The sequence below is a fragment of the Erpetoichthys calabaricus genome, chromosome 1, assembly GCF_900747795.2.
Source record: "Erpetoichthys calabaricus chromosome 1, fErpCal1.3, whole genome shotgun sequence".
Classification (NCBI taxonomy): Eukaryota; Metazoa; Chordata; class Cladistia; order Polypteriformes; family Polypteridae; genus Erpetoichthys; species Erpetoichthys calabaricus.
In genome coordinates this window covers 343962855-343981807 of record NC_041394.2, presented here as the reverse complement: position 1 = coordinate 343981807, position 18953 = coordinate 343962855, and the positions used below count along the sequence as shown (strand labels likewise).

The window sequence follows — 18953 nt, the reverse complement described above, 5'->3', positions numbered from 1 at the left end:
TCCTGTTTGTATTTGTCATGGACAGGACACAAAGGAGCAACCAGAGTGGGGAGCGGTTCCAGTTCGGTGGCCTTAGAATCGCATCACTGCATTTTGCAAAAGATGTGGTCCTGTTGGCATCATCAGGCTTTGAACTCCAACATGCATTGGCATAGTTTGCGACCAAGTGTGAAGCAGAAAGGATAAGTATCAGCACCTCCAAATCTAAGGACATGGTCCTCAATAGAAAGAAGGTGGTCTATCCTTTTCGAGGTGGAGATGAGTTACTGCCTCAAATGGAGGAGTTTAAATACCACAAGTGAGAGAAAAAGGGATGGTGAGAGATCAACAGATGGACTGGAGCAGCGAGTGCAGTTATATGGTCACTCTACTGATCTGTAATGCTGAAGAAGGAGCTGAATCAAAAGGTGAAGTTTATTTAACCAGTTAATCTATGTCCCTACCCTCACCTGTGGCCATGAGCCTTGGGGAATGAACAAAAGAATGAGATTGCGGGTGCAGGTGGCCAAAATTAACTTTCTCCAAAGGGTGGCTGGGCTCTCCTGTAAAGATAGGGTGAGAAGCAGTGACATCTGAGAGAGGCTCGGCGTAAAGCTGCTGACTCTCCGCATCAAGACGAGCCATCTGATATGGATGCATCCTGGATGTCTCCCTCTGGATATTTTATGGGCACAACCAGCTGGAATAAGACCCCAGAGAAGACCCAGGGCCTGCTGTGTAGATTATAACTCCCAAATGGCGTGAGAACAACTTGGGATCCCACAGTATGAGTTGGCAAGTGTGGCTGGGGACAAAGTACTTTTGGGCTTCACTGCTGAAACTGTTACTCCTGCAACACAGCTTTGGATAAGAGGTGGAAAATGACTGAATGCATGAACCCTTAACACGGCATCTTTATCAACAGCAAGCCCCGGTTTACATTGAATTACTGCCTCCAATAATGACATTAATCCATGAAAATATTCTCTTAGTGATTCACTCTCCAATTGTCTACAGTGAAAAAAAAACATTTCTGTAACCTTGCAAACAAAAATGAACCCCAAAAAACATTTACAATATTGTACATTTTTTTCACAGATTATTACATTCTACACATGAGTGATATAATAATAATAATAATAATAATAATAATAATAATAATAATGATAATGATGATGATGCATTTTATTTATATAGCACCTTTCCCATATTTTATCTTTCCAGGTGTCAGTCTTTCTAAAATTGTTCATAAATGAAATCTGCTTGTTCTGAAGGGGTCATCCGAAAAGCACTCACAACATTTTCAATTTCATCCCTCCTTTCATACAGCGATAAAGAATTAGGATTTGCTTGTCCAGAAAAATTCCCACATTTATTTTCTTTCCGAACAGAAGCCACTTTCTCTTTACAAGGTTCCATCAACACACCCTGAGCCAAACCTGAAAGTCTCTCATTTTCTTGCTGGAAAATGTCCTTTTCAGTTCTCTCTCTTCCATTAATACTTGGGGTTCTCACTGCAGCTCCTCCACTGCCAACACAGCATCTTCTGTCCAAGGGCAACACCCAGAATCTTCCGTCATTTGACTGGACAACGATTCTCTTGGGGGTTTGTAGCCAAAGGTTTGGAATGTGTTTCTGCTACCTGTGAATTTCATTTAACTTTACATTATTTTATACTTCATATACCATCGACTGCGGTGGGTTGGCACCCTGCCCAGGATTGTTTCCTGCCTTGTGCCCTGTGTTGGCTGGGATTGGCTCCAGCAGACCCCCGTGACCCTGTGTTCGGATTCAGCGGGTTGGAAAATGGATGGATGGATATACCATCGAAATTTGGTGACTAAGGCCATAAATAGACACATCTTAAACAACTGAAATGGACTGACAGACAGAAAGAGACAGAGAGATAAAGTGAGACAGATGGTGCAGATCAAGGGGGCCGTTAACAGGCTGCAGCTAACAGATGCCAATGTGCTCCATGAGTGGTAACCGTCGATAGGTGGTGATGGGCCACTGGGCCGCTAAGAAATGTCTGACTGGGTTAGGAGAGAAGGGAGTCCACGTTTATCTACTGCTTGTTCTTATTTTGGAATCAAGGAACGAACAATCACTTTAAGAGGCAAACATTACTGAAGGCTGAAGATCAGCTGACATAAAAACAAGTAAACTGGATTTGTTTTTTAATGTTATTTGTCTCCATCTTAGTATTTCTGAACTAAAACTGATAACCTGTATATTGTAATGTGTGTGTGTGTGAATGTGCTATAAAATATCTATCTATCTATCTATCTATCTATCTATCTATCTATCTATCTATCTATCTATCTATTGTAGATGACATAATAGATAGAGAGGCATTTCGATTGGGATGAAGATTAATATTTTACCCACCTGAGAGACCATAACAAAAGGGCAGCACTGATGGAGATACACCCAGGCCCTGATGATCTCTAATTCTGATCCCAGTTTGGGACAACGCCTAATGGAGGGACTGGGGGAGTTCACCTACATAACACAAATTATCATACAGTACCATGGGTGGCAGTGCTTCTCTGCAGTGATCCCAGTTTGGACACCTGCAGGGTTGTATTGCAGATGTAGTTCTAAAGAACAGCCTTGTTGTTGTCCCCGAGTGCCACCAGAGGGATGTTTTGTATTTTTTTTTCATATATTCTTATCTATAGTTAATTGCACAGTTATGCTAATGTATATGTGAATATTTATACATCTGCATAAGGGCAAGGCAATTTTACCTCACAACAATGAGACTGGGATTGGAGCTCTCTCTTCGTGGAGTTTGTTCTCCTCATGTAATTTGTTGGTTTCCTCCAGATGGATACGTTTTCTCCCGCAGTCCAAAGATATTCAGGACTGGTGAATTGATAATGTGGCTTGTGTGTGTGTCCAGGTGTTGTTCCTATTCTGTGCTCAATGATTGCTAAAATTGTCTCCAGCTGCCCAGCAAAACCACGTAGATTTAGTAAATGGATGGAAATTTTTGTATTATTATGCTATTATTCTCCCCTGGACTTACGTTTTTCTTTACTTTCGTTTATTTTAATAGTGTGAGTTAATTAGCACGTTTTCTGCTTGGGATACTTGAAGTGGCAGTAAAGCTACCGTGTGACAGACAGAGACAGGTGGAGGATGAGAACGAAGCCTCTTGGAGAGAAGCGCTGATTTGATCCGCTCAGCTGGTTACATCCGTCAGGCTGATTTGAGACCACCGGCAATCACGTAGAGAGAGACCATCAGCAGGCAGTGGCGTAGCTAGAATTCGTGCCGCTCGGAGCAGTACGTGCTTCAAGTTACCGCCCTCCAACATATCTGAGTATCTTAACCTATTTAAATAGAAAATTAAAATGACGTATACAGAAAAATTAAGATACATTTTGCATAGATTTATTCATATATAGAGAAACAGCAATAATTTTTCACATAATTATTTATAAGCATTAACTAGACAAGAATATAGTATAGACGCACTGATAAGCCATGTTCTGATTATTAGTTTAATATAATTACGCATTCGGATTGATAACGAAATGAAATTCTAAATTGTAAAGTAGTTGTTTATCTTCCTAGAAATTATTACCGGTGTAATGTTCATGTTTATTTTTAATATTTCCTCATAAATTTCAACTGCTGTTTCTGATGCCATCACAGAAGAACAGTCTGAAAATTATTTTTGAAGCATTTGTGGATAAAAATCAGAGAATTTTACTTTTTTCATTCATGAGTGATATTTTTCCAAACCCTACTGCTTACACACGAATTGTACTGTGCTTTTGGCCAATAATGCTGCCCCCAAAAATGTGTCGCCCGGAGCGGACCGCCCCTTCCGCCCACCCCTAGCTACGCCACTGTCAGCAGGGTCACACAGATATGCTGATCAGTGGAGTGGAAGACGCGGATTGAGACACCCGGGCAGGTACGTATTTGCGCCATAAACGAGAAGAAGCGAGTACTGGCCAGCCAGTCGTTAGAAACTCTCATCGGTGTGTCCGCTCTGCTCCTCACTTCCTGGTTTCTAACTTTATGAATGTCCGCACACTTCGCACTGTTCTGTTCCTTTCTATTTCGTGATTTTCTGCATGATGGCTGCACATCTGCGGTAATAGCGCGGTCTGCTTTCTTAAAGATTTAAGTTCGCTGCAGCTCGGGATTTCTTTTCTTTCTCGTTAATCCGCGGTGCCTTCCTTGGCTTTAGAGCTTCGCCAGTGACCGAAATTGTGCCCACCCACTGCCGTTTTTATTCGCCCCCTGTCTGCCCGTAACCTTAACCTTGTGCACGTCACCCAGACTGACCAAGCCTCCCGTGTCTCTTTCTTTTCAGCCTGTCGGTGGTGCGTGCACGCGCCTTCGGAACCCATCATGATGGTTCACGTAAAATTTCTGTTGGAATTTGGAGAGAAACGTGAGGTGCCGTTGATTTTTTACTTAGCGAGCACGAAAAGAAATCAAAGAGTTTTCCTTCGTGAAAATAAAGAACAACCAACAAAAATGACGTGGCTCGCGATCTCTCCATGCGTCATTTATGGCTTAATGGATTATTCTTTTGTATTTCGTATTATTAACAATGGGTCAAAAGTCAACGTTACTTCTCAACTCGCTAACTTTGCCTTTTGATTTCACGTATGCGCCATGGCTCATGTAGTCGTGCCCGTCGGCGATGTGCAAGCTTTGTGGACGGCGTCGTCGTTAGGTCAGCTGTCTCAGCTTATCAGTAGTGATGGGAAATGAAGCCTCGTGAAGCTTTGATGGAGCCTGGATGGAGCAGAACTCTTTAAAATTAAATTGCAACAAAACTGAACTCCTGCAAATTGGGACTAAAATGCAACTTAATAAAATGAGCTCCTTCCCAGTCCATCTTGGCGGTGATCTCATCAGCTGCCTCTACTGTAAAGAATCTTGGTGTTATTTTTGATTCCTCCTTCTCTTATTCCGCCCACATAAATCACATTAAGAAACTTTTTTACTTTCACCTCCGTAACATATCCCGTGTTCGCTCCTTCCTCTCCTTCTCTAATGCTGAGAAACTTGTCCATGCTTTTATCACATCCCGCATCGATTATTATAATTCCCTACTGGCAGGTGCCCCTTCTAATCTTATATCACAGCTCCAGCTTATTCAAAACTCAGCTGCAAGAGTCCTAACTCGTACCAGCAGCAGCGAGCACATCACACCCATCCTGCTCCGTCTTCACTGGCTCCCTGTGTCTTACAGAATTGAATATAAAATCCTACTAATAACCTACAAAGCCTTAAATTCCCTCGCGCCAAACTACATCAGTGACCTTCTCCATCACTATGTGCCTGTCCGCCCACTAAGGTCCTCTGATTCTGGCAATTTTGTTTTGCCCCACACTAATCTACACTCCATGGGTGACAAGGCCTTCAAGCTGTATAGCGCCCAGACTCTGGAATGACCTACCAAAATTAATTAGATCAACTGACTCCATGAGTCCTTTTAAAAAAACATCTCAAAACTCATCTGTTTAGGAAGGCGTTTAGCTCTACTAGATTTTATGACATCTCTGTCAAGATGCTCATGTACCCTGTGTGTGTGTGTGTGTGCTAGACCATCAATCATGTTGTCTCTTAGGCGTTTTTTTTCTCTCTGAATTCATTGTCGTAATCTTCTTTATTTATTTATCTGGTTTGTACAATGCTATATACTGTAGACCCTGCCATTCTTCTTATATTCTGTAAGTGCCTTGAGCATGGGAAAGGCACTATATAAATAAAATGTATTATTGTATTATTTCTTTCTATTTATGCAGAAAAAGATTCGAAGCTTTGAAGCCCATCCATCCATTTTCTAACCCGCTGAATCCGAATACAGGGTCACGGGGGTCTGCTGGAGCCAATCCCAGCCAACACAGGGCACAAGGCAGGAACCAATCCCGGGCAGGGTGCCAACCCACCGCAGGACACACACAAACACACCCACACACCAAGCACACACTAGGGCCAACTGTTGACTGTAATCTAAATTTTAAATCGCATATTAATCAGATCACTAGGACAGCATTTTTTCACTTAAGAAACATAGCAAAAGTTAGACCTCTTATATCATTGAATGATGCTGAGAAATTAGTTCATGCGTTTGTTTTCAGTCGACTAGATTACTGTAACGCACTCCTCTCAGGACTACCCAAAAAAGACATAAATCGTTTGCAACTAGTGCAGAATGCAGCTGCTAGAATCCTTACCAGGAAAAGAAAATCCGAGCACATCTCTCCAGTTTTGATGTCACTACACTGGTTACCTGTGTCATTCAGGATTGACTTTAAAATTTTGCTTATGGTTTATAAAGCCTTAAATAATCTCGCCCCATCCTATATATCGGAATGTCTGATACCTTATATTCCAAATCATAAACCTCAGATCCTCAACTGAGTGTCTCCTTAGAATTCCAAGAGCAAAACTTAAAAGAAGTGGTGAGTCGGCCTTCTGCTGTTATGCACCTAAAATCTGGAATAGCCTGCCAGTAGGAATTCGCCAGGCTAATACAGTGGAGCACTTTAAAAAAACTGCTGAAAACACATTACTTTAATATGGCCTTCTCATAAGTTCACTGTAATTTAATCCTGATACTCTGTATATCCAATTCATTATAATAACCATTCATGGTGGCTCTAAAATTTGTACTAACCCCTATTCTCTCTTCTGTTTCCTTTTCCGGTGTCCTTTTGGTGGTGGATTGCGCCACCACCCTCTACTCTAAGTACCATGATGTTCCAAAAATGATGGATGGATTAAAAGCCAGAAGTCTGTATGACCATCAGCATCAAGGGACTCTGTGAGAACCCTAACTACAAAGAGGACTATTTCATTTATGTTAGGTAGAATGCCCAGAGGGGACTGGGTGGTCTCGTGGCCTGGAACCCCTACAGATTTTATTTTTTTCTCCAGCTTTCTGAAGTTTTTTGTTTTTTCTGTCCACCCTGGCCATCGGACCTACTCCTTTTCTATGTTAACTAATGTTGCCTTATTTTAATTTCTTATTTTGTCTTTTATTTTTCTTTTCTTCATTATGTAAAGCACTTTGAGCTACTTTTTGTATGAAAATGTGCTTTATAAATAAATGTTGTTGTTGTTGTAATGCTGTTGAAATATTGCACTTTTACATTATGTATAAGTACGACTTATAATATTTAATTTGTGAGTTTTTTATTTCAGTATGGTTTTATTTCAGACTTATGTAGATAATGACTCTTACCTTGTGGACTCGAACTTCATGTGGGAAATGTTCTGTAGCTGAAATAGCAGGCAGGTACAAATTACCTCATTAGATCATTCATACTCATAAAGGTTTCTCCTTCAAGTAAACATAAGTAATGATTGAAATAGTCTGAGTGTTGCTTTGCTGAATTTGTCCTGTTGTTTACTGACATTTGGCAATGACTGATGACTTTTAATGAAACAAGTAATGTCCGTTTAGGTTATGTACTGTCAGAGAAGTGATTAGCCCATGGTTTCTGTTAAATTGCATAGCCTTTCCAATGGTAGTCAACGGGATCCAAAAATCCGCCTGGAATAGCGGCTTCTAGCTTTTGCTAAAGTGTTCTGAAGTGTAGCCCTTTCAGTCGAAGCAATCTGAAGACTAATTGACATGTAAACAAAGCCAGCAGGGATGCCTCGTAAGCAAAGTACAGTAATCCCTCCTCCATCGCGGGGGTTGCATTCCAGAACCCCCCGCGAAAGGTAAAAATCTGCGAAGTAGAAACCATATGTTTATATGGTTATTTTTATATTGTCATTCTTGGGTCACAGATTTGCACAGAAACACAGGAGGTTGTAGAGAGACAAGAACTTTATTCAAACACTGCAAACAAACATTTGTCTCTTTTTCAAAAGTTTAAACTGTGCTCCATGACAAGACAGAGATGACGGTTCCGTCTCACAATTAAAAGAATGCAAACATATCTTCCCCTTCAAAGGAGTGCGCGTCAGAGAGAGAGAGAGAGAGAAAAAAGCAAACAGTCAAAAATCAATAGGGCTGTTTAGCTTTTAAGTATGCGAAGCACTGCGGCACAAAGCTGTTGAAGGCGGCAGCTCACACCCCCTCCGTCAGGAGTAGAGAAAGAGAGAGAGATAGAGACAGAGAAAAACAATCAAAAATCAATACGTGCCCTTCGAGCTTTTAAGTATGCGACGCACCGTGCAGCATGTCGCTTCACGAAGCAGCTGCACAGAAGGCAGCAACGTGAAGATAATCTTTCAGCATTTTTAGACGAGCATCCATATCGTCTAGGTGTGCGAACAGCCCCCCTGCTCACACCCCCTACGTCAGGATCAGAGAAAGTCAGCGCAAGAGAGACAGAGAGAGAAACTAAGTTGGGTAGCTTCTTAGCCATCTGCCAATAGCATCCCTTGTATGAAATCAACTGGGCAAACCAACTGAGGAAGCATGTACCAGAAATTAAAAGACCCATTGTCCTCAGAAATCCGCGAACCAGCAAAAAATCTACGATATATATTTAAATATGCTTACATATAAAATCCGCGATAGAGTGAAGCCGTGTAAGGCGAAGTGCGATATAGCGAGGTATCACTGTAGCTTCTATTCCGTGGTAAGGTATTGGAGTTGAGGTAGCCAGCCTCGACCAGCATTGAGGTAGTTTTGCTTTATATTTGAACTTATCTGTGCTGAGATAATATTAAATAGGTAAGTTCTGTCGGATGTACTGTATGTGCAAGTCAAGGCTAACAGTTTAGGCATTTCCTGTATTAACTTGTCCACCAATGTAGAAAGAACCTCAGGGGTTAAAGTGTATCTCATGGACACTTGCTCTCCCTATATCTGTGTGGGTTTCCTCCTACAGTACAAAGACATGCAGGTTAAATTGTTCCTAGTGTGTGTGTGAGTGTCTTCACCCTGTGATGGACTGGCTCCCTGACCAGGGATTGTTCCTGCCTTGCACCCCATGCTAGCTAGGATAAACTCTGGTTCCCTCCATGACCCTGCTCAGGATTAAGTAGGTTAAAAAATGACATGACCTGGCCAGATCTTTCATTTTAAAAATGAAAGTGAAGGGGCAGGAGTCGAAACCTGAACCACTTTGTGGCTTCCACTTTGAAGAAGCAAAGGTTTTGAATAAGGAAATAGTGCTTTCTCTGTTTCTGAAGCTTGCTTGTGATAACAAAAGTAAAATAGAAGTTGATTACAGATTTTTTAGTACTATTTTTCTTAAGGCGAGGCTACATTTCCTCTCCTCTTGCCTGCTCACTGCGACAGAGAAGTTTTCAATTCTCCATAGGCACACACCTTACTTATCTGCATGTCCATTGCCTTGCTGTAGGTTCAGCTTGGATATCTTCTTTGTATCAAGCAAAAGAAATCAACTGTGTTTTGGCGTATTTTTCATACATCGCCGGGTCTGCCGTGAACGTGCTGCCTTCCAGCATTGTGCGGTTTACCTACTGCTTTTCCCCATCTACTTTGTGTTGTCTTGCTTTTTCTCCGTATGGAGACTGGAGCAGGCTGTGTCCATATTAGTCCAAGATGTGTGACATACTCTCTAATGTCATTCCTTGTGATTTTATGTTTTGGTTTTTTAGAACAGTGGTCATGAAACACTGAACTTGCAAGGTGGAGTGATTGAAGCAGGAGCTGCCTTTAGATTACACTTGATTAGATTAGATAGAATTTATTTGTCCCCAGTGGGAAATTAAAACTTTACAGAACTTCTAGAGATGTTAAATAAAGTGAGTGTCTGTGTATATACAAGTTTCTTTGTACCATAATTTAGCTGATATTTTATCATTACTGATGCTGGCAGCCTAACACTGTCAAATGCAGTGTCTCTCCATCCATCTATCCATCCATCCATTTTCCAACCCACTGAATCCAAACACAGGGTCACGGGGGTCTGCTGGAGCCAATCCCAGCCAACACAGGGCACAAGGCAGGAACCAATCCTGGGCAGGGTGCCAACCCACCGCAGGACATACACAAACACACCCACACACCAAGCACACACTAGGGCCAATTTAGAATCACCAATCCACCTAACTTTGGACTGTGGGAGGAAACCGGAGCGCCCAGAGGAAACCCACGCAGACACGGGGAGAACATGCAAACTCCACACAGGGAGGACCCGGGAAGCGAACGCAGGTCCCCAGGTCTCGTAACTGCGAGGCAGCAGCGCTACCCACTGCGCCACCGTGCCGCCCCCATCCATCTATCATGCAAGATTTACTGGAGGTTGTCTAATTCCTCAGTGTCTGTTCATTTCTTCCACCACTCCATTCCATGCAGCTCCAATAATCTTTTCTTTTCCATGTCCATTGCTTGTATACTCGCACTACCAGCTCTACCTCACATTACTCATTTGGGGATCACACGATATGCATTCGTTTTCAAGAACTCTGAAGATCCAAATCAGGATCCATCCTCCCTGTGATGGTCTCTCTCTCTGTCTCTCAAGCCCACCCCTCTGATAGTGTCTTTATCTCTCCCATTCTATCTCTCTCCCAGGTCCACAAGACCTCATACATCAGAATTATTCTGCCAACAGCACCAGTTCTTAAGAAGAATACAGTATCTCTGTAATCAGGTGTGAGGAATGACTTGAAGAATAAACTATGTGTTTTGGTTTTTTTTTTTGTTGAAGTTCTCAATTCTAGTCTTCTCTCTCTACAGATAACAAGGAGGCTTCTATCTCACATTGTCCAATATGGAGAAGGTATTTCCAGCTGTCCAAGAACCTCAATATTTGCAGCACAAATATAAGGAAGGCATCTCAGAAGAAGTGTGCAATGTAAAGGAGGAGACAGATCCCACACTGCACTGGGGCTTCCTTATGATTAATGTCATAGAAGTTGATGAAGAGCACTGTAAATGGAGGTCTGGATATCTTGAACAGGAGAGTGTCTGCATGAACAAGGAGGAGGAGGACTTTGATTGTGGACCTCTAGACTTTACGGTAGACTTTGAGCTAATGTCTTATTATACTAATGTACAAAAAAAGCAAACTGTCAGCGTTACAAAGGAAGAGGACCTCAAGCATGAATCTGACTGGCAGAGTTTTAATCCAGATGAAGAGGCTCCTGCCTCTATACAGCATCCTTCTGTCCAGGTGAAGCAGGAAATATTCATGAAGATAACTGCCAAAGCATCAGGTTCAAGACCTTCTCAAGAAGGTAGGTGCTCAAATACAAGACTTACCTTGAGGCTCTGGGCTGACGGGATTGACCCGACATGCATGGCCTTTCTTTTATCACTGAACTCAGAACTGTAGTCTTATTGTGTTCTGTGCATTTTGTGCTGTTAAGTTAAACCGTTCATTTTTGTATTGAACAAACTCATTTATGGCAGCAGAATTCATCACCTTTACTTCGCTTAAAAACTAGCATGGCTGGCATTGACCAGCATTAAGCATAGTAAAAATGTCAACAGGAGTGGGGTCAGGTGGGCAGCATGCAGATGTTGATAAAACAAGTCAGAAATCAGAGCAGTGAGGTAAAATGTCAATGTCACCTAACGATTTATGCCAATAATGAAGTCATGTAATGTGCCACCATTTAAATGAGGAGTCAAAAAGGTTTGACCAGGAGTCAAATTCTAATAGAGCAAATATGAAACTCTCTTGGATCTTTTCTCTACACACATGTTATACTATGTTTTATTAAGTTTAATGTCACTGTTCTCTGTGCCCACTGTTATGGACTCATTCATACAGGCCAACCAAGTATGGCACACAGGGGCACAGCATCAGTATTTAGAATTGCCGAGCCAAGCACAGGACTAGAGAGCCAAAGGACAACTGGACAATCGAATAGTCAGCCTAAAGACAGACTAGTATATTTCTGTCTTCTGTCAGCACACCATTCTCTTGCCTTGTTGGGAGAATGAGAACTGTATGTAGGCATTGAGCTATTCCTGTATTTTTGAAGGTGGGGTTTGAGTCCTTTCCTATCCTTGTTTAGATCCGGAGCCAAGAACCTGCACATGGAGCAACCCGAATATAAGGATGGATCTACGGCCAACACTTTGAAACTGCCGGGCGGAAGAGTATGTCTTCTGTCCGAGGCCGGATAGAAGATTATGTCTTCTGTCCGGTTAAAATCCTTTCAGCGTGGCGACGAAAGATGGCAGACGGCGTAGGTCGAGTCTCCCACATGCTTGATATGTCTGTCATAAGCTTCCTGTTTGTAATACCGCGTGAACCCGTCAATACAAAGCTAGATTATCCTTTATACTTCTCGTGTAAATCTTGTAACCGTCTTATTGCATGCTGGAGGGGGATAATACCTTTTTATTATTTAAATTCAGGTTAATTAAAACGCCGCAATTGAAAAGAACACATTTCCAGAGAGCTAATGCCTCTTAAGGAAACAACACAATTTTGTATGCATTCCTAGTGACATTTGCATTTACAGGATAGATGAATAACGTATAAGAGTCCATGTATTATGATAGATAGTTCTTTATTTATGAATTTTATTTATTTATGATAGCTTGTACTTTATTTGTCCACAAAATGAAATCAAGACTTCTCAAAAGCTTGAGAAATATACAGTAGAAAAAAATAACAACAACCCCCTTCAGGCACACACAAGAAACACTGGCATGGCTGATAATGACAGCTGTGGCCGTCTGATAACAGGCATGAAGGTGAGAGTAAGATGGATTACTATCGGATTGTGCTCAGATCTGCCAAGTGGTGCCACAGGTTTGCATTTAAAGGCATTTTTAACATTCAAATTTCCAGATTTGCAAAACCTTAATAGCTAAAATCAGTTAAACATCAGTTCTCAAACATATTGGGGGTCTCAGAGTTTCAACTGGTGATGGACATCTCGTTCCGTTAGACAGGAGCTACACATGAAGACTAAGGATTGAGATTTGATAGCACACAGAGGTGGCATCACTAGGCGCCATCCAACAAGTCACCTCAAGTAGCTTTTTATTGTCATTTTAACCATATACAGTTAGTACAGTACATAGTGAAATGAAACAACGTTCCTCCAGGTTCATGGTGCTACACAGAACACAGGACTACAGAAGAAACAAACATTATTACGTAAAGTGCATGTGCAAACATTACAGGACAGTGCAGCACTGACTAGAAGACCCGAGTGGCAAAGAAGCAGCCTAGGCCCTCAAGTGTCTCCATTTATAGAGGTGCAGACCTACTGACTACTCTGTAATCAAACATCAAAGATTTGAAATTAATATAGGCCACTGCAGGAAGCCAGTATAGTGATCTGAAGAGAGGAGTGACATGTGCCCACCTCAGCTGGTTGAACACCAAACATAACCCTGCATTTTGAATTCTCTACAGTGGCTCTGTGACAAATGCCAATTCTCCTGCCAGCAGAGAGTTAGGGTAGTACAGATGTGACAAGGCCACAGCCTGGACCAGGGATTGTGCTGTATGTTCTCTCAGATATGTTCTGATATTGTACAGAGTGAATCTGCAAGACCAAGATACCATAGCCACATGATCCTTGAAGGAAAGCAGGTGATAGTGATAATGGCTGAGCTGGAATGACAGGAAGGTCCGTCTTTGCCAGATTGTCCTGGAGATGGTGTTTCTTCATCCAGATTTCAATATCAGTAAGACATGTAGAGATTCTAGCTGATACTGTGTGGTTGCCTGGAGGAACTGACATGCATAGCTGTGTATCATCAGCATTGTGCTGATAAGACAACCCATGGTACTGGATGCCTGGGCCTAGTGAAGAGGTGTATAGGTAGAAGAGAACAGGACCCCACACCAATCCTTGAGGCACCGCCATGCCCATCTGGTAAACCCTTGACATGTCTCCATGGTAGGATCTGCCCAAGAAGTAGTACTCTTAAGCACCTGATGGCAGGTCCAGTGATGCTGTAATGGAGAAAACTATATATATAAATATATATAATCCTGTGACAAAACAAATCTAATTATAATTAATTTTAGAATTAATTTTTCTTGAAAAAATAGGTAAGAATGAATATGTCCAAGGAGTTCTACTGTTTTACCCTGGGCTGAATAACCGTTTCTTTTTTTGAATCCCTCATTCAGCCCATCCAAGGCTGTGTTTTCGTGTTCGTTGGCTGTGTCTTTGTAAAAAAGACCCACTCCAAATTGGGACTTGAGAGTTACATTGCTGTAATTTAGCAGTCCCTCGAAAATGGCCCTGTACGGGTAAAGGCTGGAACTCTGTGATATTAAGCGATCTCCCAGGGTTACATCCACTTGTGAAAATAAACCGGCCATTGGATAATTAACAAAGGCTACCTTGGCCACAGGGGCCGGATTAGTTCCATCGGCCTTGACGATTTTGCATCTGACGTGTAAAAGCGTGTTATTCAGGTCCAAGTAGTCTTCACCATTCCCAGTAATCAGAAACTCTAACCGGGAGACTTCGGATAGAGCTGAGAGAGGAGGAACCTCGACGTAGATGCTTTTTTCTACGCTAGTCTGAGTATAGGGCACCGTAAACAAACCCAGTTTGGATTTCACACACTCTTGAGACATTCGATGAATGAAAGACATTTTGAGTTAAAAAATGTTTTTCGATTTCTTTTTTCTGCGGGCACCGGACTTATCCTTGTGGTGGAGAGAAGAAAATGATGTAAAAGCTGAACGGTGCGTCTTTTTAATGATTGTGCCTGCGCGTGACCCGGGAGGTCTCTTACGCTTAGTTTTCCTCATCACCATCAGACCCGATCCCCCTTGATTTTCTTCGCTTCCTCGAGTCACAGCTCCGGACATGGCCCCAGCCACCAGATCTTGACAATATTCTTAGCAGCTGATTTAATGTGTGATTTGACAATTTTGAATCCTCTTTTCAAGAGAGGCAACACTCTTCTAAACAGACTGCGAAATATTCCGTCAATCCCAGAACCATACATCATGGGTGCCCGAGAGAACTCGGGGAGGCCGTTGCCTGCTTACGATTCATAATAATGCACGTAAGGGCTAGGGTCCAGGTAAGATCTCATATCTGTATTAGTCGTGTATACACCGCTTAGAGGGTCTGAAATGTAACTTGACTATGACCTTGCCAAACTGAAATGGAACTGCTTTGTTCTGATCCGTCTTTATTTCAATGGTCAAAGTATCAAACTGAGTCTTGCTGACTAGAACATACTGTGGCTTGTCATAGGTGATTGTGCTAATCTTATTTGTCTCATCCTCAATATGTACGCATCGCAAGAGAGGGACGTAGCTGTCTCCAATTCTTTGGTGAGACACAATGTCGCTGTAGACGTACAAGGTATAAAACCCCACTCTGATATCCGCGGGGTAAGGAGTCTCATTCACAAGGCCTATGGTCATGTCCGAATGAGCTCCTAGAATCATCCCCAACTGCTCCCTGACATGAAGAGTTTCATCCTTCACAGTGTTTAGAATGTAGAATCTTCGCTCCAGAGCGCTGTAGTGGAATCACACAGTGTTTTCCGGTATCGTAATGACTGCTTTACTGGCCTCGACGGCTTTTGGTTCTTTTGTCACACCTTCATTCATCTTGGATGTAACTTTCTCGATCCTAGAGTAATAGCCTGCAGGAATAGTATAAAATCTGGTTATTCGCGGGGACACAACAATAAAGTCATTATCCGGTTTGTCTAGGGTGTTCCAGGTGTGCGGATACTGAATTTCGACCAGTCCAACTTCCCAGTTGCCCTATAGTTCGATTAGGGCGGCTAATTTGATGGTAAAATTCATGATAGTATTATTAGGGAAAACATCCCTGGAAGAATCGCTGGGAAGAACAACGTAAAAGCTTTTTCTCTCCATTGTAAACACACAGTTAATGAAATGCTATATTTGATTCTCAGTATTTAACGTCTTGCGCATAGCTTTCAGGGATCCAACTGTTAAACTTTTCGGGCCATCCTAGCCATTTAACCAAAATATGCTTTTTTCTATTGATATTTTTTTTCGCCAAATTTTTTTCAATCCTGAAGACGTCTGTACCTCGAATCTTTTGTAACTCCACGTCGTAAAAGGACCCTATAATGTCTTCGCTGTCATAATCTTTGAGCTTGTAGACAGGCGGATCCCTTGGGACTAGTTCAAAAACAGTAAATACCTTGTCTGAAAATGTTTGTCCATATCCCTTTGTAAAAGGATTCCGGGATTTTGATACTCTCATCATATCTCCGACTTTGAATTTATATTTTGGGGTTATTTTGGGTTTAGTTAGGTCGTATAATGTTTTAAAGACTTTCCAGGAGCTATTCACCTTGGCAGGGGCCATTTTTATGCCTCGGTGATAGCTCAGATTATAAGATTTCACCAAATCCTATAGCACTTGCAGATAGGACCACTTATTCCGGGAGCTGAAATAACGCCACATTTTGGACTTCAGAGTTCGGTTGAATCTCTCAACCCCCGAAGCCTTTAATTCATTAGTGGTGGTAAAATGTTTTATCCCGTGTCGATTGAGAAACTCTTTACTGCTATCGGTCTGAAGTTTGACGGGAACTCTACCTTTCTCCAAAAATTCTTGAAAAGCCCTCATTACTTCTTTACTCATTTTGTTTTTCAGAACCCTGACCCAGGCATATTTAGAAAGAATATCTATACAAGTCAATAAATACTTGTAACCTTGGTTATAGTTGGCCAGGTTTGTCATATCCGCAAGATTGATCTGCCATTGCTCATCTATATTGGAAACATACACCTTATTCCTTTTAAAATGTATTCTGGCCGGTTTATGTATCGTGTAGGTGTATTGCCCCGATAACCACTCAGACACCTCTTGGTCCCTAATATTGTGACCCGATTGCAAGAGAGCTCTTTTCAAGGATTCTTTACCCCCCAAGGACTCTGCGTTCTCAGAGTTATAATATATTTTCTCCAAGACCTGCTCCATTGCCGGTGATAAAACAGACACTGACACAACTTATCAACTTAGAAAACATTTATTTAGTAGTCTGAGATATTCAGACTGGTATGGCTTAAGGTTCAGAATTACCAACAAGTTCTGCCACATCAGCATATTCCAGGTCATATTCACCCCAGGGGTTCATACAACCCTCATGATCGAGGTTACGCTTACAAAACTCATTTGCCATACGGCGGGTTACAGAGTAGGAGTGTTCATCCATTTCATAAAATGACTGAATTACAGCATCATGAATAGAGTAGGTATTTTCAAGTTTATCAACAGTCTTTTCAATCACTATGTGTATTTTGTGAAATGGCAGTAAAATATCATAATACCCCAGAACTTTTACCACCAGTCATTTCAGCCAAGACTTGCAGAAAATCTCCAGAATCTTCTGAAAGCATCCTACGCGGTAGGCGCTTTCAGGTTCAAAGTGGCAGGTATGTCTTGTCTGGCTGGGATGGTCTATCTCGCAGCCTTGACATTCTTTTTTCTGGTCGCGGTAGACAATAATGTCCAGCAGAGACGTCATCAGCCCTTTAACAAGTTGCTGGGCCTTTTTCCAGGTTTCAGGCAGCACACCATCAGGGCAATACATATCTGTCTCAGAAAGTCCGATCGACATTGGTTCCTGTGGAACGTCTGTTCACCCACGGCTATCCTGGAGCTAGGTAAGTGGTATCTGTCTGAGCACCATTAGCGGAGACGGGGTTAGACATCACCGGTCCTGGAGACTGGAATAGACTGTCTGCCTCAATGTCTCTAGACCAGAGACTGTAATCAGGCCGTACACTAAAAAACAGTGGGTCAGATTCTTGGTTGTCTTAAATGCAGTCAATCTCGAACTCCCTGTCCGAGTTATAGAGTTGGTAAGATTCAGGCTTTGGAGCCTCAGGCAGCCCCCCTGAGATTGTTACGCTGACCTCCGTCATTTCAGAGTCTGTAGCTGCCGATATGCGGAGAGCTTTAAAAGCTTCGACGAGTTCTAAAATTGTTGGGTCCTTGATCTGGGTCCGGTTGATAGCAGGCTGAGTATTTATGGTAAAAGGGAGGAGCGTGGCATAGAATAAAGGTGGGGTTTCCATTTCGTCATCGCTGGAATCTGTCGATGTTTCAGACAACTTAGTCCATTACTCATCCGCTGCTTCAAATTTCAGAAAAGCGTGCCTTGAATACTAAAGGCTGCGGCGGGTAGTTTTCCTTTTCATCATCGCCTGATTCTGCAAGTGTTTCGCATGACTTAGTCTGATCCTTGTCTGCCACTTCAGCTTCAAGAAACTCGGGCAAAAAATGTCTTTTAACACCTTTCAGGTGGTCATTCAGATAGACCCTATGGATCCGACGCTTCACTGGGGCATTGGTAATAGATTCAATTTTTTTAGAGTCGAAGAAGATGAACTGCTCTTTATACACAACTTTCAGAAGGGAGGGGACTTATTTGATTGTGTTTTTTTCACCTCTCAGAGGTGGGCAATTCATGTCTGGACATGTAGATCAGGCCTCGGGCTCAAGGCAAGGTCGTTCTTTTGATATAAAGGACCTCAGGAGAAGGGTCAGGGAGGTGGGGGGGGCCAGTCAACAAACAGGTGTTGACAGGCTGGGGGATAATGTAGAGGCAGCATCTGTCAAGCTGCTCTTGACACAATGCCTAACCAATCAGGTGGATGGGTTGGGAGTCTGGGTGGGACCGACACCCATCAAACTGCTCTTGACACATTGCCTAACCAATTAGGTGGAGGGGTGGTGTTAAGGCGGGGTTAGGGAGGGGACAGGTTGTAATTCACCAATCAACCGAAAGGGGGTGGGGCGCATCATTTAAAACCACCAATCAGAGGAAAGGGGGCGGGGTCGTCAGTCATCTTTGATCGACATTTTGACAGAATGACCCTGACATAATACTACTTAGGGGTATGTGCAACTTGGCTGCCTATGGCAATCCAAACCCACTTTGATAACTCTCCTTGCTCTCTATCAGTCCACGGTGGAATCTGCTGTTAAATTAAAAAAAAAAGAAAAACAGATTATTTTGGGTAACAATTCACACTTGGTGGACGTGGTACCCATACTCATGCATGCCTTATTATGTGGCGGCAATGCTACCACTGCACCACTACTGATTTTAGCAGAATGGATGT

General features: G+C 42.3%; 1 protein-coding gene across 2 annotated transcripts in view; it reads left to right on the top strand.

Annotated features, from left to right (window-relative positions):
- The first annotated feature begins 3836 nt into the window (after positions 1-3836).
- The window catches only part of LOC114665071 (zinc finger protein 329-like), a 75302-nt gene continuing 60185 nt past the window's right edge, over positions 3837-18953 (top strand). The window contains exons 1-2 of one of the 2 annotated variants that reach the window (XM_051926450.1): positions 3837-3910; positions 10631-11130. In XM_051926450.1, coding sequence (XP_051782410.1) covers positions 10665-11130 — 466 coding nt within the window. In that variant the 5' untranslated portion in view covers positions 3837-3910; positions 10631-10664. The remainder of the gene's footprint in view (positions 3911-10630; positions 11131-18953) is intronic. The other variant, XM_051926446.1, reaches the window with a different exon arrangement.